This window comes from Pelophylax lessonae (genome assembly GCF_965119305.1).
Source record: "Pelophylax lessonae genome assembly, chromosome: 2".
Lineage (NCBI taxonomy): Eukaryota > Metazoa > Chordata > Amphibia > Anura > Ranidae > Pelophylax > Pelophylax lessonae.
Window position 1 is genome coordinate 706,449,407 of NC_138769.1, and position 25,392 is coordinate 706,474,798.

A 25,392-nucleotide genomic window follows, 5' to 3' on the forward strand; every position below is an offset into this window, starting at 1 on the left:
CAGGGGGTTAGGACTATTTAAAGCGGAAGTTCCACTTTTGGGTGGAACTCCGCTTTAAGAATACTGGACATCTGCTCATTGCACATCATTGCAGCGAAACGGGTTTCCACACCGTGGAAGGCAACCGTATACACAATTATTTTTAAATGAGCACGGGTGCTCCAGGGTGGGGGTGGAAGGCAGTAAATCTGGCCGAGCTGCAGTAGGGCTTTAAGCTTTAAAGTTCAAATTTACGGATTTACTTGAAAAATGAACTAGATTTATAAGTATGTTTTTGTTTTTTTATTCATAAGTCCCATTTTCTGCTGCACATTTTCATCCTGAAAAGTCCCACTGAATGTTCAGCTGTTCATCTCTTACAGGCATTCGAAGTGGAATCTAGCACCAAAGCCAAGGATTTCTGCCAAGATATCGCTAATCGGCTGCTCCTGAAATCCCCGGAAGGTTTCAGCCTGTTTGTGAAGATTTCTGATAAGGTGACAATGGCAGGAGTTCAGAGCCTCAGAACATGAAAATAAATTGTGGGCTTGTATGTCAACTCGATAAGCGGCACAATTTGAGAAATTAGAAGAGAAGGCCACTTTGAGGAGTTCAGTTGTTTTATTTGTAACATAAATGAAAAGGGGACTTTGAGGAGTTCAGTTGTTTTATTTGTAACATAAATGAAAAGGGGACTTTGTTTCCAAGTGTAACTCTATTCTGTTTATTAGTGGAGGTCATGGGCTTCAGATGGGGTGCAGTGCAGTTCCTTAGGCACCTCTTTAGGGGGTCCTGTCGATTGTTATTGCCAAAGGCTTCCCTCTAGAATTCAGACTCCTTAAATGTATCTCAGTAGGACCTGCTGCCTTCAGATTTTCTTAGTGTAAGCCATTGAAGATCTTTACAAAGTAAGGGACAGTTGTCATTGGAAAAAAATCTCCCCAGTGGAAGAATTCCGTACACTTCTTGCCCTACTGACAACTCATAATTTTAGATTTTTCCCTTACTTTCAGTTCTGATGCCAATAGTCACTGGGACAAATAGAGTGTGAATCCTTGCAGTGAAGACACAGCAATATAAATCTAACAGTGGTTCTAACCATTCCACGCTCTATCCAAAAGAATGCATTTAGACACCTTTATTCAGTTTTACTCCATCCTTGCTGGGACTCCCAGATTTGGGCCAACTAAACATGTTTATCTCTTTTTAGGTTATAAGTGTCCCAGAAGGAGACTTTTTCTTTGACTTTGTCAGACATCTGACAGACTGGATAAAGAAAGCCCGACCGCCAAAGGATGGTAAGATATAACACTGCAGATGGTACATATTTGCTAAAGGCGTATTCTGCTAAAATGTGATGGTTAAGTGGTAGCGTACTTGCTTTGTGCCTCTCGTCTCAATTGATCTCTGTCAAGTATTCTACCTGCCTACATAATTTGTATTTTTTCGTCACGGTCGTTTCCTTTACAACAGGGATAGGCAACTGTGGAGAGGTAGATATCTACCTGCGGAGCAGATTGCCCAGGGGTCCTGTGCATCTTTGGCTCCGTTTTAAGGTCCGAGTTCAGGCAAAAATTCAGGCCTGATTCGTCCCTGAAATGGAGAACAGGGACTCACCGAACCCCTGCTGTGAGCCACATCCGTATTAAGTATTAACCCAGCCTTATCCAAAACTAAAAACAAAGGCTTTGTCTAGAGATACGCTGCAAGATGTAATTCTGCTTATAGTATGTGTGTTTATATATATATATATATATATATATATATATATATATATATATATATATATATATATATATACAGGGCTTTTTTTCAGCGGGAACGCAGTTCCGGCACCTCCAGTCTGAATGTATGCAATGGCAAAGGAGTGCTGGGGCCAGTGGGGTGAGCTGAAGGGCCTATTGATGCTGGCTGCTGGGGGATCTATTGTTGCTTGGGGGAACTATTGTTACTGGGGGGCTATTGTTGGGGGGAATGATTTATTGTTGCTGGGGGGCTAGTGTTGTTGGGAGTCTATTGAGGCTTATTGCAGGGGATCTATTTTACTGTTTTTTCTATTGTTGCAGGGGAAGATTTATTGCTGCTGGGGATCTATTGTTGGGGGGGGGGATCTATTGTTGCTGATTCCAGGGGATCTATTTTACTGCTTTTCTAGTTATCATTAACAAATTCCATACAAATTACCTAGAACCACAACATGATACTTGGTTCTGTATTCTCTAAAAGGGGGGTACTGGTAGGTGGGCAGAGGGTGGAACCAAAGGACAGCGCTCTGAGGTGGGTAGGGAGTGGAGACAAGGGGTGACTTAGAAGAGGGGAGTACCGGCACCTATTCTCGGAGAAAAAAAAGCCCTGTATATATATGTAAGAAATGTGTACCCCTATCAGTAGTAATTTGTGTATTTAATGCTTTCATTTACAAAAACTTTAAGTAGTTGTAAAAGTAAAAGGTTTTTTTTTATCTTAATGCATTGTCTGCATTAAGGTAAAAACCTTTTATAGGTAGCACACCCCCCAGCCCCACTAAATACTCACCTAAAACTGATCTGGATCTTGGGCTGTGCACATCTGCAGCAGCTCTTCTTCCCGGTCCCTACTCTCAGAGGCTGGGAGCAGAGGGAGCCATTGTCTCCTGCTGCTGTCAAACAAAACCTGTCAGCAGAGATCTGGGGGCGGGGCAGAGCCGGGCTGTGTGTCTGAATAGACGCAAGCAGCCCAGCTCAGGATTGAGCATGCACAGGTGTCCCCATGGGAAACTGCTTCCTGTGGGGGCACTCAGCGGGGAGGAGGAGCCAGACGCCGGCGGGGGGACCCGAGAAAAGGAGGATCCAGGCTGCTCTGAGCAAAGCCATTGCACAGAGCAGGTAAGTATGACATGTTTAATATTTTAAAGAATTTACAATTTACAATCACTTTAACTGAATGACTTCTATAATGTAGCTGATAATCAGACCCATACCTATTCTGCATATAACACTGATTTAGTTCAAATGGATATGTTTCTACAATATGTTTTAGGAATGTTCTCTATCAGTGTACACCCCAGCATTTTATTGGAATTAGGGCCATATTAATAATTTGAGAGATAGAGGGAGTAAAAAAGGGCATATAAAACTGTTTAAACACATATTAGCTTTAAAAATAAATAAATAAAAATGTAAAGTAAGAACCCCCTGTAAAGAGTAATGTGAAGCATCTGCCGCAATGCTTTTTCTTTTCTTTTTGGATATTTTTGGTGGGAAGGCGTAAGAACCTGTGTCAGGTTTTTGTTGTTGGCTGGGTTGTGGTTGAGGATATTTCTCCAGGAACAAAGACAGAGACAAAAACCTGACCAAGGTTTCAAGTCTTCTTCACTCTTCCCGAAACAAAGAAAACATTTTGTGTGGAGTTCTACTTTAGCATTTATATAGACAGCACAAATTATATATGTTTGTGTATATGTGTATGTATATATATATATATATATATATATATATATATATATATATATATATATATATATATATGAATTTAAAAAAAGTAAACATTTGCTACGTTATAGAGATAGGCCTGGAGCTGGTGGCCCAGCTTAAGTGGAAGACCTACATGACTAGGTTGCAGGTAAGCTGGGATACAGATAGGGTTAAAAAGTTTATGGTTTTCAAAGTTACAAGGGGTTCTTCTTACCTAATTGGATAGATGAGAGGTGTGGCATGGTGGGATCACGGTGGTCTTAGTAGGGGTGGTCACTTGCCTCATGGTCAGTTGGAGCAGGAATAGGGACAGAAGAACTTCTCCCTCCCTCCCTACAACGTTATCTAGCTTTGGCTTAATTCCTTTTGAGTATGAGTGTCTGGGTTTTCGGTACTGAGGATTTCCAGGTCGACAGCTGAGGCTCATCTAAACTACATTGTGAGTTCTGACGGAATTTATTGCATTGTTATTGTTGTAACAGCTGGGGTCTTAAGGGTCTTCAAAGGCAGAAGATGGTGGTAAAAGTTTGGACAATATTGGTTAGACCCTTTGCAGTATGGGTGTACCTTCCATATTTATTGTGTGGCTGTATTAAGGATAAATGGAGGTAAACTGTCCTCGAGTCGGTGCAGTTGTGGCTGAGGGCCTTGAAGTGGAATTGGGGTGGATACAGCCAGTTGATAAAATAAATGTTCCAAAACAATATGGTGATGCCACCTTTCTCCTGCGCTTAGATTCCAAGCTCCCCGACCACACTTCCCACGGGACTCACATATGGCCTCTCGGATGGCTAGAGTCTTGCTGCCCTAAAGGACTGGGGTAGTCAAACTGTACAACAAACACAAGAAAACAAAGAAGGGCGCACCGACCTAGCGCATTATCCTCAATAGTATGGCTTTATTAATAAATCATAAAAAATGGCTACTCACAAACGGAAGTTAAAAATGGTCATATCAGACTCAATCGCTTGAGTGTCAGGAATAGTCCATGTCCATAGTCCTGTTGAGATGACGGCTGACGCGTTTCAATGCTTAGCCTCTTCCTCAGAGCCACTGTGTCATGACCTACTCACAAGTTTAAATAGTAGTACATTGTTCAAACCTCCTCCCTAAGGTCTTGCGAGCCCCTCCCTCTAGGGGTGTGGCAGTAATACTACACCTCTCCCTCTTGTGACACTGCCATTTAACCCCTAGCAGGGTGGATTTATGGTACCCATGTGATAATCGTACTATATTTTCATAATCAAACCAATAAATATATATTTTTTGTTCTCTCGTTGCTTTTTTATGTACTAAGAAATATATATGGATGTGAATATATGTTTTAGCTGCACTCCTTTGATGCAATTTTATTTGTGTATACATGTGTTATTGGTTTGATTATGAAAATATAGTACGATTATCACATGGGTTCCATGAATCCACCCTGCTAGGGGTTAAATGGCAGTGTCACAAGAGGGAAAGGTGTAGTATTACTGCCACACCCCTAGAGGGAGGGGCTCCCAAGACCTTAGGGAGGAGGTTTGAACAATGTACTACTATTTAAACTTGTGAGTAGGTCATGACACAGTGGCTCTGAGGAAGAGGCTAAGCCTCGAAACGCGTTAGCCGTCATCTCAACAGGACTATGGACATGGACTATTCCTGACACTCAAGCGATTGAGTCTGATATGACCATTTTTAACTTCTGTTTGTGAGTAGCCATTTTTATGATTTATTAATAAAGCCATACTATTGAGGATAATGCGCTAGGTCGGTGCGCCCTTCTTTATTTTCTTGTGTTTGTGGTAAAATAAATGTGCCTTCAAAGATCCTAGATCAGAAAAAGAGGTCAGGCTTTATTGGGATTGTTGTTATAAAATTTGATACAATATAAACCAATACCTTAGCCAAAGGAACAGCAAAATGTTTTAGCTGTGCAGTAGACATGCATATCCTAGGATGTGAGGGTGCCTGGCACTCTTGTATCTACAGCCTAGTAGATATATCTATATATCTGCAGTGTGAGATCTGAGGCACTGCTTCCTCTGACTGCTGGTCTTAGCAGACTTGGAGTGATCATTGTTCTTCTTGCTGGAGGCTCTGACATGAGGCAGCAAAGCCATGCTTCTACCAAGATGGCTGCCTCCATATAGAGACACAGTGCAGAACAAGGCAGGGTAAACCAATAACGGGGAACAGATCAACTGCAGGGTAACCATGGGCAATACTAGTGACTAGTCCTTTTCCCTCTATCAACCTCTTTTTGGGCTCAACCTCCAGAGATTAGTTCCTCCTTAATATTGTAGCTGGATCTAGAGTCCAAATAAAAACTTAATTGACGGTAAAACATTTAATGCCTAACTGCAGTGGAATAAAGAACTCTCTCACATCACCCCTTTGTCAGACAAACCCCTTTGTTAGACAGGCCTTGCTTGTTTGAAGCTTTCTGTGATTCCCCTGACAATTTGACATTATGGCGGAGATTTATTAATACTGGTGCACAAAGAATCTGGTGCAGCTGTGCATAGTAATGAATCAGATTCTAGCATCAGCTTGTTCAATTAAGCTTTAACATTAACCACTTTACGACTGCCTGCCGCAGTTATACTGCGGCAGGCAGCCGCTCCTGGGCAAACCGACGTAACTTAACGTTTATCGCACGCAGGAGGCTAGGGGGCGAGCACGCTCCCGACCCCGCTCGTTGGCGGGGAAGCCGATGCAGTGGGCAGGCAGCTCCAATTGCCGCCTGACACCTGCGATCGTTCCCCGCTGAGAGAGAACAACGGTTAGCTGTTCTAAACACAGCTGACCGTTCTTCTCCCTGGAATGGTCATAGAGCCCATGTGATCCTTCTATATAGGATCACATGTCTCTATGGTAATTTCAGAAGCCACGCCCCCCACAGTTAGAATCACTCCCCTAGGCTCACATTTAACCCCTTGATCACCCACAGTGTTAACCCCTTCCCTGCCAGTGTCATTATTACAGTAACAGTGCATATTGTTAGCACTGATTACTGTAGTAATGTCACTGGTCCCCCCAAAATGTCAAACCTGTCAGTTAGGGGTCCGATCTGTCCGCTGCAATGTCGCAGTCCCGCAAAAAATCGCTGTCATTACTAGTAAAAAAAAAAAAAAAAACAATAAAAATTACATAAATCTTTCCCATAGTTAGTAGTCGCAATAACTTTTGCGCAAACCATTTAAAATACGCTGATTTTTTATATTTTTTTACCAAAAATATGTAGCAGAAAACAAATTGGCCTAAAATGTTAAAAAATTTTGATTTTTAAATTTTTTTTTTTTTTTTTTGGGAATGTCATATAGCAAAATGTGAAAAATATTGTTTTTTGTCTCACTTTTTTTGTTTATAGCACAAAAAATAAAATAGCACAGGTGATCAACTACCACCAAAAGAAAGCTCTATTTGTGGGGAAAAAAAGGACGTAAATTTAGTTTGGGTACAGCATTGCATTATTGCGCAATTGTCAGTTAAAGTCACGCAGTGCCAAGTTGAAAAAGTGGCCTGGTCATTAAGGGGGCAAATCCTTCCGGTCTTAAAGTGGTTAAAACCTAAAAGCTGATTGGTTACTATTCAGAGCTGCACCAGATTCCGTGTGAACCAGTTTTAGTAAATCTCTCCCTAAGTGCACTGTGCATAGTTACATTTTTTTTTGTTTGTATTTTTGCCTCACAATGTTCTACAAACAGCACAGCACCATAAGACAATGATATATGTTTGTTGCAGGGATAGTGCCTTCTCTCACCTACCAAGTGTTCTTCATGAAAAAATTGTGGACAAATACAGTTCCTGCAAAGGATCCTATGGCTGACTCCATCTTCCACTACTACCAGGTATTCTTATTTTACTTTAAAGCCCCAGCTTATATCTTCTTATAAACTTCCTAAACAAGCTAAAAATCTTCCACTTTGTTCCAGTAAGGCTTCTTCTACCTTTCAGGATTCCATGCCTCTTTTTGTTATAAGTCAAGTCTGTTGGTAGGTGCGCATACAGTGGAGATCGAACGTTTGGGCACCCCAGGTAAAAATTTATATTAATGTGCATAAAGAAGCCAAGGAAAGATGGAAAAATCTCCAAAATGCATCAAATTACAGATTAGACATTCTTATAATATGTCAACAAAAGTTAATTTTTTTTTCCATCATTGACACTTTCAAAATTACAGAAAACAAAAAAATGTCATCTGCAAAAGTTTGGGCACCCTGCAGAATTTATAGCATGCACTGCCCCCTTTGCAAGGCTGAGACCTGCCAGTGTCATGGATTGTTCTCAATCATCGTCTGGGAAGACCAGGTGATGTCAATCTCAAAGGTTTTAAATGCCCAGACTCATCTGACCTTGCCCCAACAATCAGCACCATGGGATCTTCTAAGCAGTTGCCTAGAAAACTGAAACTTAAAATAGTTGACACTCACAAAGCTGGAGAAGGCTATAAGAAGATAGCAAAGCGTTTTCAGATGTCAATATCCTCTGTTTGGAATGTAATTAAGAAATGGCAGTCATCAGGAACAGTGGAAGTTAAAGCAAGATCTGGAAGACCAAGAAAAATATCAGACAGAACAGCTCGCAGGATTGTGAGAAAATCAATTCAAAACCCACGTTTGACTGCACGATCCCTCCAGAAAGATCTGGCAGACACTGGAGTTGTGGTACACTATTCCACTATAAAGAGATACTTGTACAAATATGGTCTTCATGGAAGAGTCATCAGAAGAAAACCTCTTCTACGTCCTCACCACAAAAATCAGCATTTGAACTTTGCAAATGAACATATAGACAAGCCTAATGCATTTTGGAAACAAGTTCTGTGGACCGATGAGGTTAAAATGGAACTTTTTGGCCGGAATGAGCAAAGGTACGTTTGGAGAAGAAGGGGCTCAGAATTTAATGAAAAGAACCTCTGTTAAGCATGGGGGTGGATCAATCATGCTTTGGGGTTGTATTGCAGCCAGTGGCACAGGGAACATCTCACGAGTAGAAGGAAAAATTGATTCAATAAAATTTCAGCAAATTTTGGATGGTAACTTGATGCCATCTGTGAAAAAGCTGAAGTTAAAGAGAGGGTGGCTTCTACAAATGGATAATGAACCTAAACACACCTCGAAATATACGGGGGATTACATCAAGAGGCGTAAACTGAAGGTTTTGCCATGGCCTTCACAATCTCCTGACCTCAACATAATTGAAAATCTATGGATAGACCTTAAAAGAGCAGTGCGTGACAGACAGGCCAGAAATCTCAAAGAACTGGAGACTTTTGTAAGGAAGAATGGGCAAAGATACCTCAAACAAGAATTGAAAGACTCTTGGCTGGCTACAAAAAGTGTTTACAAGCTGTGATACTTGCCAAAGGGGGCAGTACAAGATATTAACTCTGCAGGGTGCCAAAACTTTTGCAGAGACCATTTTTTTGTTTTCTGTTATTTTGAAAGTGTCAATGATGGAATTAAAATCTAACTTTTGTTGACATATTATAAGAATGTCTAATCTGTAATTTGATGCCTTTTGGAGATTTGTCCATCTTTCATTGGCTTCTTTATGCACATTAATACAAATTTTTACCTGGGGTGCCCAAACTTTCGATCCCCACGGTATGGTTTAAGGACCCTGGTACTGGAGCTATGAGCAAGTACATATTATACAATGTTCACATTAATTTATCTGATATGGGGGGCCCAGCATGAATGAGGAAAAATGTAAACAGTTTTTGTTTTAAAAAACTTCCTTGATTTGCCCGGATATAATCAAAGTATATCATTCAGAGTAAAGGGACAGCTTTACTTGATCATTCTATTCCTACCTCCTGCTGAAATAATAACACACTCCACCCTTGGTATGTTCTCCTGCCATAGCCCATGAAGATACCCAGTACTGCCAGATATGTGGGAGCATCGGACCCTCTCTTCTTCCCACAATGCAGTGCTTGACATTTGAATGACCAGGCCCAGTCACTTCCAAATGGTGTCAGGTAGAAATTTATCAGCCCTGTGTAAGCTTTGACAAGGACCGACATGGAGCTTACATGGGACTATTACAAACTGGGCTCCAGCAGGCAATCATAGCATAAAGAGAGCGTGGAGAAGCTTTATATCGGCAGGGTGTCAAGAGAACCTGAAAGTACCCACCTTCTTTAAAATTGGCCTTGTCTTCTGAACACAGTAGCATATGAAAAGACATAAACAGGTAATATTTTGTCAGTAACAATTGCATAGCTTCTCTTATCTATTGGCTCTCATGACTGTTTCAAAGTTATAGACTCTTTTAATGTTATCTTCCTAAAATGTATCATATTTGCAGGAGCTACCAAAATACTTACGCGGATACCATAAGTGCACGAGGGAAGATGTCCTCCAGTTGGCAGCTCTGATCTACAGAGTCAAGTATGAAGATGATAAGTCCTATTTCCCAAATATCCCAAAGATGCTGAAGGAACTAGTCCCTCAAGATCTCATCCGTCAGCTGAATCCCGATGACTGGAAGAGGGTAGGTCAAGCATCTAGTTTGTCTGCACGCTAATTCTACAAAATTGGATCTCAACTTTGCCAATTGAAATCTTAGAAATAGACAATCAGATCCATATTCAATCTCCATCTCCCTATTCAATCTTACCTCTACTTTCCTGTTACATCATGTGTGCAGGGTAACTATGCAGTCCAATAGGCACTAGCATTCAAGAAAATGGATTGGTTCCTCAAGCCAAAGAATGGTGGGATTGTGTAGGCAAGGTCGTAATAAAACACACATTTATTGATAAAAAAAAGATAAGGTAAAACATGAACGGATGCAATAAGTAAGCAATTGGTAACATAGGTGATATGCATCACTAGTACAGACTATGTTATATGCAGTTTTACTTATGAACTGGAGTGGTGATTTCCGATGTAGAAACATTGAGTTTCTGACGCGTTTCGGCATATATTCAAACAATTGCCTTTTTCAAGGAAAATCACCATACTCTATAATGTGAAAAAGTGAAAAATACATAAATTAGTGGCATTGTGCTAGTATGTTGATATTCAACATAGTTAATAACATCATCTTTTCTGGTTGTGTACCTATGGTGCAGAGATTATTCACCCTTTAAAACCGTGGGGGGGGGGGGTAAGAGAGAGTCCGAAATAACCTGAGTTGCCACTGGATCTAGATAAGAGGGTCTGCCAGGAAATAAAAATAATCGTATTGTAGGATGGCTGACCTGTGTGGGGGGGTATATATATATATTGTATAATCATACGTTGTAACTCACGGGTTGTATCCCAGAGACATGGGATCCGGAGGTTAGTGGGTATGCAGAGGACCAAGGGTCTTCTATCCCTTGAGGGTCAGGGGAGAGAAAAAATAAAAACAAACATATTACCCTCCTGGTCATTTTGAAGTGAAGTAATACCTGACTGGAAAGTGGGATGACTTACAAGGTTGGTAAAGTCGTGGGCTTGCTGGAGATGGACCGTAGATCCTGTCTCTGTGCACTAGCATTAGACCAAGTTCACCCAGTAGTCTGTAATAGATCAGGCTAGACAAACCACCTCTTTTCCTCTACAGTACAATTCTGCCTGAGAACATGTGATAAGGGGTGTAGCTGTTACTCAGCTCTGCTAGCATAGGGCACTGGATTGGAAAACCAGGAAGCAGAATTTTTACTAAGATAAGGTTTTGTAAAGCATTTCCAAGCAAAAATCACAAAACATAACATGCAGGAGTACAGAGATAAAAAGGGCTTTAATAGCTTAGCTTATAAAACTGGAAACTCAGGCTTACAAAATGTTATGCTTTAACCTCTGAATCAAAAAGTTTCACCTGGGGTCCAACAGCAACCGTGCACTGACACTTGCATAGGGAAAACTGGAAAGGTATTAATATCGCCTTAAATAGTGGCAATAGTACAATAAGTGTTGGGTTTTCCTACCAAGAAATAGAGTAATGGTGAATTTTCGAAGCCTGATTGATGATCGCTTTGATGTTTGCATCGACCGAAGATTCCGCAAACCTTTCCCATTGAATTTCATTAATGCTTCCAGCTTCAGAATGGTATTATGATAATGCAAAGCTTTAAGCTTGTTCGGGTATTTGGAAACCTTACTGTCAACACTGAAGAAAAGAGAAGGGTTAGAGTGTTTGTCTGGCTTTTATAGCTGTTCATGACTATAGCAGGGAGTTGTCACCAGGACAGGAAGTGAAGGGAATTCTCCCATTTGTGACAAATGTCAAAGGTGGGATTTCCGCTCACTTTGGGGAGATTTGGTCTTACTTCCTGAGATTTCACTAGTGCATAGAGTGAGGGAAAAACTCTCCAGTAGGAACACAGATAGTACTAAAAACCTAAATATAACAATCCATACTGCACTGTCTTCAACACCAAAGAGATGTGTTGGGTGCTCAGTCAACTGTGGCACTGTCAAATATTCATTGCTAGAAAAAGCCAGCTAAAGTGCAAATGCAGGTTTTTATTACTGAAGGAAACATGACTAGCATTTCAGGTACATAGAGACACTCTTTAATAACCACATACAAATGCATGTTACAAATATACGGTATTCAGTATAAAATGACCATCAAGGTCCACCTGGGACTCTACCTTGTTTGTTAGTTTTTTTTTGTGTACACATCATGCCCATTCTGGGGCAATGCTAAAAAATAACAAGCAAGCACAGGAAAAACAACTTGAAAGAAAAATAGCCTAAGGTTGTCTGAAGGGTGCTACAACACCTGAATAGAGGATCAGTCTAAGCACTGCAGTGTGCACAGATAGGAGGGTTTAGTTCCACTTTAAAGTAGTTCATCTGAAGTTTGAGCTAATTCTTAGTCCTGGACTTCTTACTAATTCAGAGATATAAGTCCACATTTAGGAGAATGGAGGTTTTTGGCAACATCTCACGATAACTGGAATAAAAAAGAGTGCCCACTAAGTGTAGCTTTATAAACTTTAATATAAAAAAAAAAATGTTGCTTACAAAGGTGATAACATAATGGGCACATCAGGCATGTAGAAGAAGAGTCATCCTCTAGGTAGGACTAAAAAGATGAACAACCGTGGGAGTAAATCTAACCAAACTAGGTCTGGGGCTCCATGGCCTGGTTTGCCGGTTGTTTCCGGCACTTCCGGGACTCGGGAGATGCACAGCGCAGCAGGTATGACGTCACTTCCTAGGTGTGGCGATCTGTGTTCAGCGACGCGTCTGTGGAGCATGTGCTCCTTCTTTAGGCTGTCCTGAAGATAAAGTAAGATAAAGTAAATCTGAGCCTGCAATTTGCAAAATTAAAAGCTATTTTATTTTTAGATTCTAACCTGAAGGAAGGGGAGGGGGGGGGGCTAATCTGGTCATGACAGCTGCTCAGCCTTGGAGTTGTCCAAGTCTTCAGCTTTAGACCAGAGGTTTTCTGCTGCCAGTGAGGCTGCACTGATTTTATAATGTCCATACAGAAAGTAGCTATGACGGGTAACGACACAGGTGGGTATAACCAAAGAAAAAGGTTTATTTGTTGTAAACACAATAAAAAATATATATATACATTAATTGGCAATTGGCCCTTTTGCCAATTAATGTATATATATATTTTTTATTGTGTTTACAACAAATAAACCTTTTTCTTTGGTTATACCCACCTGTGTCGTTACCCGTCATAGTCCCAATCTGGGGGATATTATCCATATTTATGCTTTATACTAGCTAAAGGGATGAGGGTTTAAAACGACCCAGCACTTTCTTAAACCTATCCAACTCCCACAACCCCTCTTGTTATCTATATAACCGGGTGGAAGACACCCAAACCCCCCTTTCCTTCTCCATTGTGGTTGTTGGCATAAATAAGTAATTAATTTACAACATACAAAAAAGTATATATTTGGAATAATGATGAGATACAGAGGTAAGGGCTGGGAGACCTTTGTCTCCCAGGCTTACCTGGATTTCTCAAACAAAGAGAAAAAAGATTCAGAAATTAACACAATATTTTTCAATCTTAGAAAGCTATTGGAGAGAAAGTCATCATATTATTGGCATACACATTCATTTGAGCAATATAATCTCAATAATGTAGCACCATTTGGACTAAGAGTACAGATTTTCCCCACCCTGGAAAACCCAGACTCTTCCTTCAAAAAAGAATGGGAAACAATCCTGTTGAGATGCTCTCAGGATATGATGGCACTTCTGACAGTCCAAAAATGGCCCTTTTGCCAATTAATGTATATATATATTTTTTATTGTGTTTACAACAAATAAACCTTTTTCTTTGGTTATACCCACCTGTGTCGTTACCCGTCATAGTCCCAATCTGGGGGATATTATCCATATTTATGCTTTATACTAGCTAAAGGGATGAGGGTTTAAAACGACCCAGCACTTTCTTAAACCTATCCAACTCCCACAACCCCTCTTGTTACAGAAAGTAGCTGGTAGAGGCCCCCAGGGTAGTAAGCGGGTTGTACCATAGATAGATAGAAAGTGCTAGCTCTTCCCTATTTGTGTGGGATATCTTGGGTAGAGGGCTCTGTATACATAGTCTGGTGGGAGTTAATCTGGGGTCTGTTGATCAGGGGAGGCAGTGCAAGGACCAAAACAGTAAAAATGTAAGCTTTGAGGATCTAGGTTCTTCGAATTCAGGCAAAAATGTGGTGAACAGACACGCACCGACCCCAGGCACGAACCCACGACCTCACATGTGAACCCGGCCTGAAGGATTGTGCCTTCACCACCTGGGATGACTGAAAGTGTGTCTATACAGTGGGTACGGAAAGTATTCAGACCCCCTTAAATTTTTCACTCTTTGTTATATTGCAGCCATTTGCTAAAATCATTTAAGTTCATTCTTCTTCCTCATGAATATACACATAGCACCCCATACTGACAGAAAAACACAGAATTGTTGACATTGTTGCAGATTTATTAAAAAAGAAAAACTGAAATATCACATGGTCCTAAGTATTCAGACCCTTTGCTGTGACACTCATATATTTAACTCAGGTGCTTTCCATTTCTTCTGATCATCCTTGAGATGGTTCTACACCTTCATTTGAGTCCAGCTGTGTGATTATACTGATTGGACTTGATTAGGAAAGCCACACACCTGTCTATATAAGACCTTCCAGATCACAATGCATGTCAGAGCAAATGAGAATCATGAGGTCAAAGGAACTGCCTGAAGAGCTCAGAGACAGAATTGTGGCAAGGCACAGATCTGGCCAAGGTTACAAAAAGATTTCTGCTGCACTTAAGGTTCCTAAGAGCACAGTGGCCTCCTTAATCCTCAAATGGAAGACGTTTGGGACGACCAGAACCCTTCCTAGAGCTGGCCGTCCGGCCAAACTGAGCTATCGGGGGAGAAGAGCCTTGGTGAGAGAGGTAAAGAAGAACCCAAAAATCACTGTGGCTGAGCTCCAGAGATGCAATCAGGAGATGGGAGAAAGTTGTAGAAAGTCAACCATCACTGCAGCCCTCCACCAGTCGGGGCTTTATGGCAGAGTGGCCCGACGGAAGCCTCTCCTCAGTGTAAGACACATGAAAGCCCGCATGGAGTTTGCTAAAAAACACCTGAAGGACTCCAAGATGGTGAGAAATAAGATTCTCTGGTCTGATGAGACCAAAATAGAACTTTTTGGCCTTAATTCTAAGCGGTATGTGTGGAGAAAACCAGGCACTGCTCATCACCTGTCCAATACAGTCCCAACAGTGAAGCATGGTGGTGGCAGCATCATGCTGTGAGGGTGTTTTTCAGCTGCAGGGACAGGACGACTGGTTGCAATCGAGGGAAAGATGAATGCGGCCAAGTACAGGGATATCCTGGACAAAAACCTTCTCCAGAGTGCTCTGGACCTCAGACTGGGCCGAAGGTTTACCTTCCAACAAGACAATGACCCTAAGCACACAGCTAAAATAACGAAGAATTGGCTTCACAACAACTCCGTGACTGTTCTTGAATGGCCCAGCCAGAGCCCTGACTTAAACCCAATTGAGCATCTCTGGAGAGACCTAAAAATGGCTGTCCACCAACGTTTACCATCCAACCCGACAGAACTGGAGAGGATCTGCAAGGAGGAATGGCAGAGGATCCCCAAATCCAGGTGTGAAAGACTTGTTGCATCTTTCCCAAAAAGACTCCTGGCTGTATTAGATCAAAAGGGGGCTTCTACTAAATACTGAGCAAAGGGTCTGAATACTTAGGACCATGTGATATTTCAGTTTTTCTTTTTTAATAAATCTGCAACAATGTCAACAATTCTGTGTTTTTCTGTCAGTATGGGGTGCTATGTGTACATTCATGAGGAAGAAGAATGAACTTAAATGATTTTAGCAAATGGCTGCAATATAACAAAGAGTGAAAAATTTAAGGGGGTCTGAATACTTTCCGTACCCACTGTATGTATGCCATCAACCGTGTTTCAGCAAAGTGTTAAAAGGCTGTTATTTGGACTTCTTCTCCTCCTAACCTCATAAAGGTATTGTCAACTGAAAAATAAATTTGTGCTAGAAGGGTTGGTGCTGGAAGGGTTGTTGCTGGGGTCCATTGTCTTAAGGCCTGAGGAAGGTATGGAACAGACTGCTGTTGGTGCAGGTCAGGCCAGGGGCCTCATAGGGGATGCCACTGTCATGGAGCCAAGGGTAGGATACCATGCCCTTAAAACCTTGGGGAGTCTAGGGGATTAGCTAATGCTGAGCATGAATAGGTTAAAGAGCAAGAGTGCTGCCTCACCACATAGCGGTGCACATGGATTCAGCTTTGAACAGTTACACATTGTATGTCTTTGCAGCTTCATTTGCTTATGAACGCACACACAATATGATAATTTTAGTCTGTATTGTTTGACAATGGCATGCCTATTGCTAGGATTGAATGCATGCTGATGTCTGCAAACATATGTATTTTAGAGAATGACCATTGTCTGAGCCTATGACATGCCTCGTCTGTGATCTGTACAGCAGAGTACATGCAGAAACAAGGGATTGGAGCTAATATTTGGCATTGAAACTTGCATTGCAATTGTCGAAACATTGACAGAGAGGTTCTTGGTCAACTGTTTCCATTGCATATGTGCCACCGGTGTAATTTCATTAAGTGATTTTATTGTTTTTTGGCAACCAGTCTAACTATTGAAAAATGATTTGGCATTGTATTGTTTTATTGGCAACCAGTCTAACTATTTAAAAATTATTTGGCATTTTATTGTTTTTTTGGCAACCAGTATTTTCAGTTTCATTTACACTAGTAAGAAAAAAAACAAAATATGTTTAACACTTTTTTTTCCCTCTGCAGTCCATTATTGCCTACTTCAATAAACACGCGGGGAAAACCAGAGAGGAGTCCAAGGTCGCATTTCTGAAGATTATCTTTAAGTGGCCAACATTCGGTTCAGCCTTTTTTGAAGTCAAGGTAAGAAACATCTTTGCTCTGCCCATAATCTTCTCCAATCATCATCAACACCCTGGTTATTCTACCCATTTCAGATGAAGTTCTGCTCTCTCACCAGCCAAACTAAGAAATAGCCCAAGGGATCCAACATAGTTATAAAGAATGCCAAAGGATGAAACCTAGAACTTTCCCAGTATGAGGCACATCCTACAAGTTAAGAAAAAACTGTTTTATACACACGTCAGGATAGTGATTCCATTTATTCTACGTCTGTCGTCACTAATATTGCAAGATAATTACGGAAAGGAAGGAAACTAGAATGACCACAGGCTTGCATAGGTCTCAGGTAGAGAGCTTTCAGAGAAAGAGAAGGTGAATACATATTACTGATTTGCCAAGAGTCCTGTGACTCTCCTTTTAGAATTAAAGCAGTTGTATACCGCTGGACTTTCGCGGCACAGGGTTCGGAAGGAACAGCACAGGTGGCCGTTTCTTTAGAGCGTGTGCGCCAGTCAAGTTACTGGCTGCATGTAATGTAAATATCTCCTAAACGGTACATGTTTAGGAGATATTTACACTACCTATAGGTAAGCCTTAATATAAACTTACTTATAGGAAAAAGTCAGTAGAGGAAGTCTACTTCCGCTTTAAAAAGACTTTAAGGAATGGATAATTTTACATAGTTGCATTGGTCCAACTTGGACTAATGTAACTAATTACACATATACCATAACTGTGGAATCCCTATAGAACAATGGTCTCCAAACTGCAACCCAGGGGTCACATTCGGCCATTTGCTTGTTTTTATCTGGCCCTTGGGGCACAATTTCATCTACTGATACCTACTGTGGGGCATAATTCCCCCCACTGACACCAATGTAGGGGCACGATTCATCTCAATGATGCCAATAATGGGGCCTAATGCCTCCCATTGACACCAACGATGGGGTACAAATTCTCCCATTGTCACTAATAATGGAGCACAATTACTTCCACTGAAACAATGATTGGGCATTATTCTCCCCTACTGACGTTGGGACCTTTTCTAAGCCCAGTGGCTACAGTCCGGACCCCTAAAGTCTGAACGACAATAAACGAGCCCTTCGTTTAGAGAGTTTGGAGACCCTTCCTCTAGAAACATAGAAACATAGAATGTGTCGGCAGATAAGAACCATTTGGCCCATCTAGTCTGCCCAATATATCTGAATCCTATGAATAGTCCCTGGCCCTATCTTATATGAAGGATAGCCTTATGCCTATCCCATGCTTGCTTAAACTCCTTCACTGTATTTGCAGCTACCACTTCTGCAGGAAGGTTATTCCATGCATCCACTACTCTCTCAGTAAAGTAATACTTCCTCATATTTCTTTTAAACCTTTGCCCCTCTAATTCAAAACTGTGTCCTCTTGTGGTAGTTTTGCTGGAAATCACTGTAGTAGGCACCGCTATGCCAGTAATCATCACTAGCTTCCAGGTCCTGTGCTGAGCAGCTTCCTTGCTGTATTTGGAACACAGGAGGTCGGCCGCTTGGCATGAGCACCATTCAGAGAATGGTTTGCATTTGCTCAATGATTGCAAAGCCTCCTCTTCTTGGTCAAGGTGGAGAGGCAGGGTGGTGATGTCACACAAGGAAAAATAAAAACATAGAATATATATTTTATATTTAGATATTGTTCCTTTCTGTGTTGCCAAAAGTGGCACTGAGCTTAATGCTGCCTAAAGCACTGCTGTCCGTAATCAGCCCATCTCTGGAAATGGGTCCTATACTTCTGAACTGAAACCAACTGTGATGATATGGCACAAGATAAACAGCACACTATGCAAAGTGAAAACCTTCTTTCAAGTCACCATGAGAGGGTACCATCTACCATCTGAGATACAGCTTTTGGTATTACAGAGTAATGACCTGGGTAGCAGTTGCTAAAGTTTGTTGCGGCCAGGAGACCATCATCATACTGAGATCATCTATCATTCTTATGATTTATGCTATGTACATTATTTTGCTTTTGAATAATTTGGAAATCTTCCAGCTGTCACTGATCTAGTGTATCTTACAGAATGGAAGGAAGACTCTTAAGATGCCATTCACATCTGCCCCATTGGGTCAGGTTAAGCATCTTTGCCTAACCCAGTCCCAACACATTAGCAAGGAAGGTTTCCTTACATCCTATTGCTTCATTTCTTATCAATGCGCTGTATTGTGCACTGAAAAAAATAGGAAATTTTCACACTGTGCATTCCAATGTTTTATAAAATGTAAATATAGAAGATAAAAAAAGTGAGCAGCAATAAGCGTTATATGCACCTTAATGAGTGCTCAATTGTGAACAAGGCAACAAGCCCTAATTGGTTGATATGGAAGCATAATCACTTTCCTTTTGTAACAGGGAAATTAAAAAAATTAACAGTTTCAGCCAAATGCCACCCATCCAAGCTTCCCCATCGCTCCCTTGCTGCCCTGTTAAGCCTCTGGGAGTAAAAAGAACAAGATTAGTCTAGTCATGCATGTCTGGATGCAGGTGGCCATCATCCCGATAGAATATCAAAGAAAGGAATTCCCCTGAGGAGGTGGGACTATAAGGGCGACCTTGGCATCCAAAAAGAGGTACAACCATGTACAGTATAGAATTTTATACATGGTTGTACCTCTTTTTGAATGCCAAGGTCGCCCTTATAGTCCCACCTCCTCAGGGGAATGCCTTTCTTTGGGAGTAAAAAGAAACACCCGGTACTTTCAGGTACTGTATGAAGGAGAACATCACTCTCCCTTTTGACTGATGTGGTACCACTGGTATTTTGCAGTTGGCCACTTAACCACTCAGCACTGTCATTTGGAGGTAGGGAGAGCGTTCTCAGTTCTGGCTAACAGGGTTGAGTGGCAGGGAACTGAATTGGGGGAATTTAGTGAAACAATTTCTTTGCCCTCCATGAGCAAAACACAGGTCTCCTTTAATGTTGATTTCTGTGCTGTGAAAACCAGCAACCAGGTAGTATTTATTTTTTTGTGCGCACAAGACATCTCTGACCTGGAAAACAACCATTTTATCTTTTTTTATTAGCAAACCACAGAGCCTCATTTTCCAGAAATTCTCCTAATCGCAATTAACAAGCATGGCGTCAGCTTGATAGACCCCAAGACAAAGGTACAGTATATATAAACCATGCCTTCTATTTCTCATTCTAATAGAATTGTGGTTGGAGCTCCCTTGTCAGCCTGTCACAGGAAGAATATGACACAAACTGTGTGGGTGAATGTCTAAGACAGATTTGTAGTTATCATGGTTCATAAGTTACAGTAAAAAGCAAATTAAACCTTCAGTTTAAATCACTTAAAACCTTTCAAGTGTATCAAAAAATTTGAGGTGCAAAGACTTAGTTACAGTTATTTATTAATACAGCCACAACCTAGTAGAAAAGCCTGTCCCCTGCCAGCAGCTGCAGAATGGGACCCTTGTTGTCTCTGAGGTCGCAGTGGTCTCTCTGTAAAGGTCCAGCACGCCTCATGTTGGGTCAGACCTATAGCTCTGCACTCAGTAAAGCTCATGCTCCCTGCTGATTGGAGAGCTTCAGCTCTAACCAATAGAGGACATTTGTAACAGGAGGAACTGGGACATAACAAGGTGGGCAGGAAAAATGTGAAATGTAGACAGGAGTACTGTTGGTGATTACTGCAGGGAGATATCATGGTTGGAGGAGGGATCGGGTGCAGCACAGACAGAGGTTGAAGGGATCAGGTGCAGCACACATCGAGTTGGGGGGACTAGATGCGGCACACACATAGATGAGGGGACCGGTTGCAGCACAGACAAAGGTAAGTGGACAAAGTGTAGCACAGACAGAGGTGGGGAGGAACAGGGTGCAGCACAGGCAAAGGTGGGGGGACTAGGTGCACCACTCAGAGGGTGGAAGGACCAGATGCAGCTCAGACAGAGGTGGGGGAACAGGTGCAGCACAGAGGTGGAAGGACCAGGTGTGGCTCAGACAGAGGTGGGGAGACCAAGATTGGCACACACAAAGGTGGGGGACCGGGTGCGGCTCAGACAGAGGTAGGGGACCAGGTGCTGCACAAACAGAGGTGGAAGAACCAGGTGTGGCTTAGACAGAAATAGGGGACCAGGTGCGGCACAAACAGAGGTGGAAGAACCAGGTGTGGCTTAGACAGAAATAGGGGACCAGGTGCGGCACAAACAGAGGAGGAAGAACCAGGTGTGGCTTAGACAGAAATAGGGGACCAGGTGCGGCACAAACAGAGGAGGAAGAACCAGGTGTGGCTTAGACAGAAATAGGGGACCAGGTGTGGCACAAATAGAGGAGGAAGAACCAGGTGTGGCTCAGACAGAGGTGGGGAGATCAAGATTGGCACACACAGAGGTGGGGGACCGGGTGCAGCACAAACAGAGGTGAAAGGACCAGGTGAGGCTTAGACAGAGGTAGGGGACCGGGTGCAGCACAAACAGGGGTGGAAGGACCCAGATGCAGCTCAGAGAGAGGTGGAGGGACCAAGGAAGGCACACGCAGAGGTGGGGGAACGGGTGTAGCACAGAGGTGGAAGGACCAGGTGTGGCTCATACAGAGGTGGGGGACCAAGTTCAGCACAAACAGAGGTGGAAGGACCAGGTGCAGCTTAGACAGAGGTAGGGGAAAGGGTGCAGCACAAACAGACATGGAAGGACCAGGTGCAGCTCGGACAGAGGTGGGGGACTGGGTGCAGCACAAAAACAGATGTGGAAGGACCAGGTGCCGCTCGGACAGAGGTGGGGGATCGGGTGCAGAACAAACAGAGGTTGGGGGGATCAGGTGCAGTACACGCCGAGTTGGGGAAACTAGATGCGGCACAAACAGGGGTGGGGGAACTGGGTGTAGCACAGACAGATGCTAAAGCGTGAATTTTTTTGGAGGTTAACAGTGATTGGAACACATTACCTAACCTGGCTAGTCAGTTATGGTCAGCAAGCATCTGATGCATAAACATCAATTCATCAAAAGTCCAAATGGCTGTCATCTCATGTCTGTTAGTACCTCTAACCATCCAATGTTGCCTCCTTGCTAGACTGCATTTACTGTAACAATAGGAAGTGCCAAGTACCATGATTTGTTATATATTATATATATCACATGATACTAGAAGTGTAACGGATGTTCTCCCTGCAGGATATTTTGGCCACCCACCCTTTCACAAAGATCTCCAACTGGAGCAGCGGAAATACTTACTTTCACATCACCATTGGGAATCTGGTGCGAGGCAGCAAACTGCTCTGCGAGACTTCATTGGTGAGCTAATCACAAATTTATTTTTCTCATTAATATAAAACTAACGCTATAACACAGCACTTTACAGAGAACATTGACCATTCACATCGCTCCCAGCCCCATAAAGAATTTAGGTTGGTTTCAGATCTCTGTGCTGGGGAAATGCACACTAGCATGCACATTATTGCCATGCCTGCAAATGTGTGCATTGTGTTGCTGTAGTGCCGTTCATTCTTAATGGCACCCCAATGCAGCTTGCCGACTGATGTCCGTTATAACCGCTTAAGGACCACCCAACGTACATTTACTGCGGCAGGGCAGCCCTTAATCGCAAAATCATGTACCTGTACGTGATTTTGAAAAGGGCTCTAGGGGGTGCGTGCGTGCTGCCGGAGCCATGCTCCCGCTGTGATTGGACACAGCGGGAGCCAATCAGCAGGTCCGGCTGCCGCAATGGTCGCCGGCCATCCGCAATCGTTCAGGAGAATGACAGAACGGTGATCTGCTTATGTAAACAAGGCAGACCGCTGTTCTGTCAGACAGGAAGAGAGAGAGATCTTGTGTTCCTACTAACAAGGAATACAGCTCTCTCTCCTCCTGCAGTCAGTCCATTCTCCCCACAGTTAGAAAGCACTCTCTAGAAGCACACTTAACCCCATGATGTTAACCCCTTCCCTGCCAGTGTCATTTATACAGTACCAGTGCATATGTTTTAGCACCCATCACTGTATTGGTGTCCCTGGTCCCCAAAAAGTGTCACTTAGTGTCAGATTTGTCCACCACAATGTCAAACTCGCTAATAATCGCTGATCACCGCCATTACTACTAAAAACAAAAAAATAAATAAAGAGTCCATAAATCTATCCCACAGTTTGTACACGCGCAAACCAATCAATATACGCTTTTTGGGATTTTATTTACGAAAAATATGTAGCAAAATACAAATTGGCCTAAACTGATAAAGAAATTTGATTTTTTAAATTGTTTTAAAATGATCAAATACCCCCAAAATAAAGCTCTATTTGTGGGGGCAAAAAGGACATCAATCTTATTTGAGTGCAGTGTCACACGACCGCGCTATTGTCAGTTAAATTAATGTAGTACCGTATCGCAGAAATTGGCCTGATCATTAAGGGGGTAAAACCTTCCGGAGCTGAAGTGGCAAACTTAATGCACAACATGCATGCCCCTTTTTTTTCATGCAGTTAAGTACATTAGGGAGCCCATTAAATTGGTCGAACACAGTGGGAAGTAGTGCACGTTGATATGCTTTGCGTTTAAAGCACCACAAAAATGTGAAACTCAGCCTTAAAGTAGACTTGAACTATAGGTTTACTTTAAAGAGTAACTCCACTCTTGCAAAATGAATGTGCATGGGAGTGATTTCATAATTATCAATTAGCTGCTGCACTTGTAGGGCTCTAATGAGGAAATTGGCAGGGTCTGCATCCCTTTAGATGTGATTTCCCTTTAGGAGTATCTCATTAAAAATGACATTTTTGTTGCACAGGATGCCAAAAATCTGACTTGTATCTTAGGCAGACTTCTGGGAAAATCAGTGAGCCAATCACACAAGCAGGAAATGATGTTCCTGGGGGGCTTTCTGTACACCATCTGTGTACAGAACGCCTCCAGGTTGCCATATTGCATTCCATTTTACAGAAAATTACAGCACTGCAGATAGTGAAAGTTCATATTTAATAACATTAAATTGCAATAAGACTTATATATGTATATGCTATAATGTTTTTTTATTTGCTGCTATTTTTTTCCTGGGTAGCCCCATACAGTGTGCAGAGCCATTTGTTTACTTTCTGTCCTAATGCTGAGCTTCATGCAGGCAGCCGATATTAGTGAATGAACATGCAGCACCTGTATGGACTTGGCCAAGTTTGAGAGGTATGCAGGGACAGGTGCATGGACCGGGTCACAGAACCTATGCATCCAGGGCCAGGCTCAACCCTGCATACCTGTTGAACACAGCTGTGTGTGTAAAGTAAGTCCATACAGCCCATGTGTGTCCATTCACTAACATGAGCAGCCTGCTCATAGCTCAGCGCTAGGACAGTAAAGAAAAAAAAAAGGGGGGGGGGGGGCTCTGCTTGGGGTTGAGTGCCCATGTGAATAAGCCCTATAAAATTTGAGTTTGTTTTGGCACTTTATATATATATATATATATATATATATATATATATATATATTTATATACAGTAAAACCTTGGATTGCGAGCATAATTCGTTCCGGAAACATGCTTGTAATCCAAAGCATTCTTATATCAAAGCAAATTTCCCCATAAGAAATAATGGAAACTCAGATAATTCGTTCCACAACCATTTATTCAATTTATAGTCCATATAAAAAGATTATAGCATTGCAATAGGTTGTGTAACCATACAATGTCCATCCACAAATGACGCCTCCACAAGGGGATTGGAAGCAAAATCCAGCAGGAGCTACAGGGTAGCAATATGGTTCCATTTAATGAAGGTACAACATTTAGCAACTCACATGGTTGATGAATAAAACAGGCACATCTAAGTATGCAGGCATCCGGGGTAAAGCTGTCCACATAGACCATCTTCTGCACCGCCGGCTGCTAGTCTGTAATCCTGAGCGGGAAGACCACCCTGCAGTAAAGCGATCTGAAAGCGAGGGACAGCATGGAAAGGATGACGTAGATGGCAGTGCAGAGGATGGTCTATGTGGACAGCTTTACCACTGATGACTGCATCCTTAGATGTGCCTGTTCCAATCATCAACCATGTGAATTGCTAAATGTTGTACCTTCATTAAGTTTAACCAAATTGCTACACTTAGAGGCACCTTTCTTCTCTTTTATACTCAGCTGTGATGCTACTTGTATATCAAGACATCGCTTGTATATCAAGTCAAAATTTATTTGAAAATTTTGCTGGTCTTGCAAAGCGCTCTTAAACCAAGTTACTCTCAAACCAAGGTTTTGCTGTGTATATATATATATATATATGAATTTTTTTGGAATAAGCTAGAACCTTGGTTACTTCTCAATTACTTACCTGAAATAAGAAGGCAAAGCAGCATATAGCTTCCAAGCCAGTGACTCCTAAAACACTGGGGTTGATCTACTAAAACTGGAGCACTCAGAATCTGGTGCAGCAGTCCATGGTAGCCAGTCAGCTTCTAACTTCCACCTTGACCAGGGATCTCCAAACTTTCTAAACAAAGGGCCAGTTTACTGTCCTTCAGACTTTAGGGGGCCAGACTGTGGGATTGGAAAATATCTTGAAGTCAGTGGAAAAAATAATGCCCCATCATTGGTGTCAGTGGGAGGAATGGTGCCCCATCATTGGTGTCAGTGGGAGGAATGGTGCCCCATCATT

The 25,392-nt window shown here is 42.1% G+C and overlaps 1 protein-coding gene across 1 annotated transcript in view; it reads left to right on the plus strand.

Annotated features, from left to right (window-relative positions):
- Positions 1 to 25,392, plus strand: part of MYO7A (myosin VIIA) — a 299,552-nt gene that overhangs the window by 272,396 nt on the left and 1,764 nt on the right. Inside the window, exons 41-47 of the mRNA XM_082245915.1 lie at positions 363 to 476; positions 1,190 to 1,277; positions 7,161 to 7,267; positions 9,732 to 9,917; positions 16,686 to 16,802; positions 19,842 to 19,925; positions 21,934 to 22,053. Of these exons, the coding sequence (XP_082102041.1) occupies positions 363 to 476; positions 1,190 to 1,277; positions 7,161 to 7,267; positions 9,732 to 9,917; positions 16,686 to 16,802; positions 19,842 to 19,925; positions 21,934 to 22,053 (816 nt within the window). The remainder of the gene's footprint in view (positions 1 to 362; positions 477 to 1,189; positions 1,278 to 7,160; positions 7,268 to 9,731; positions 9,918 to 16,685; positions 16,803 to 19,841; positions 19,926 to 21,933; positions 22,054 to 25,392) is intronic.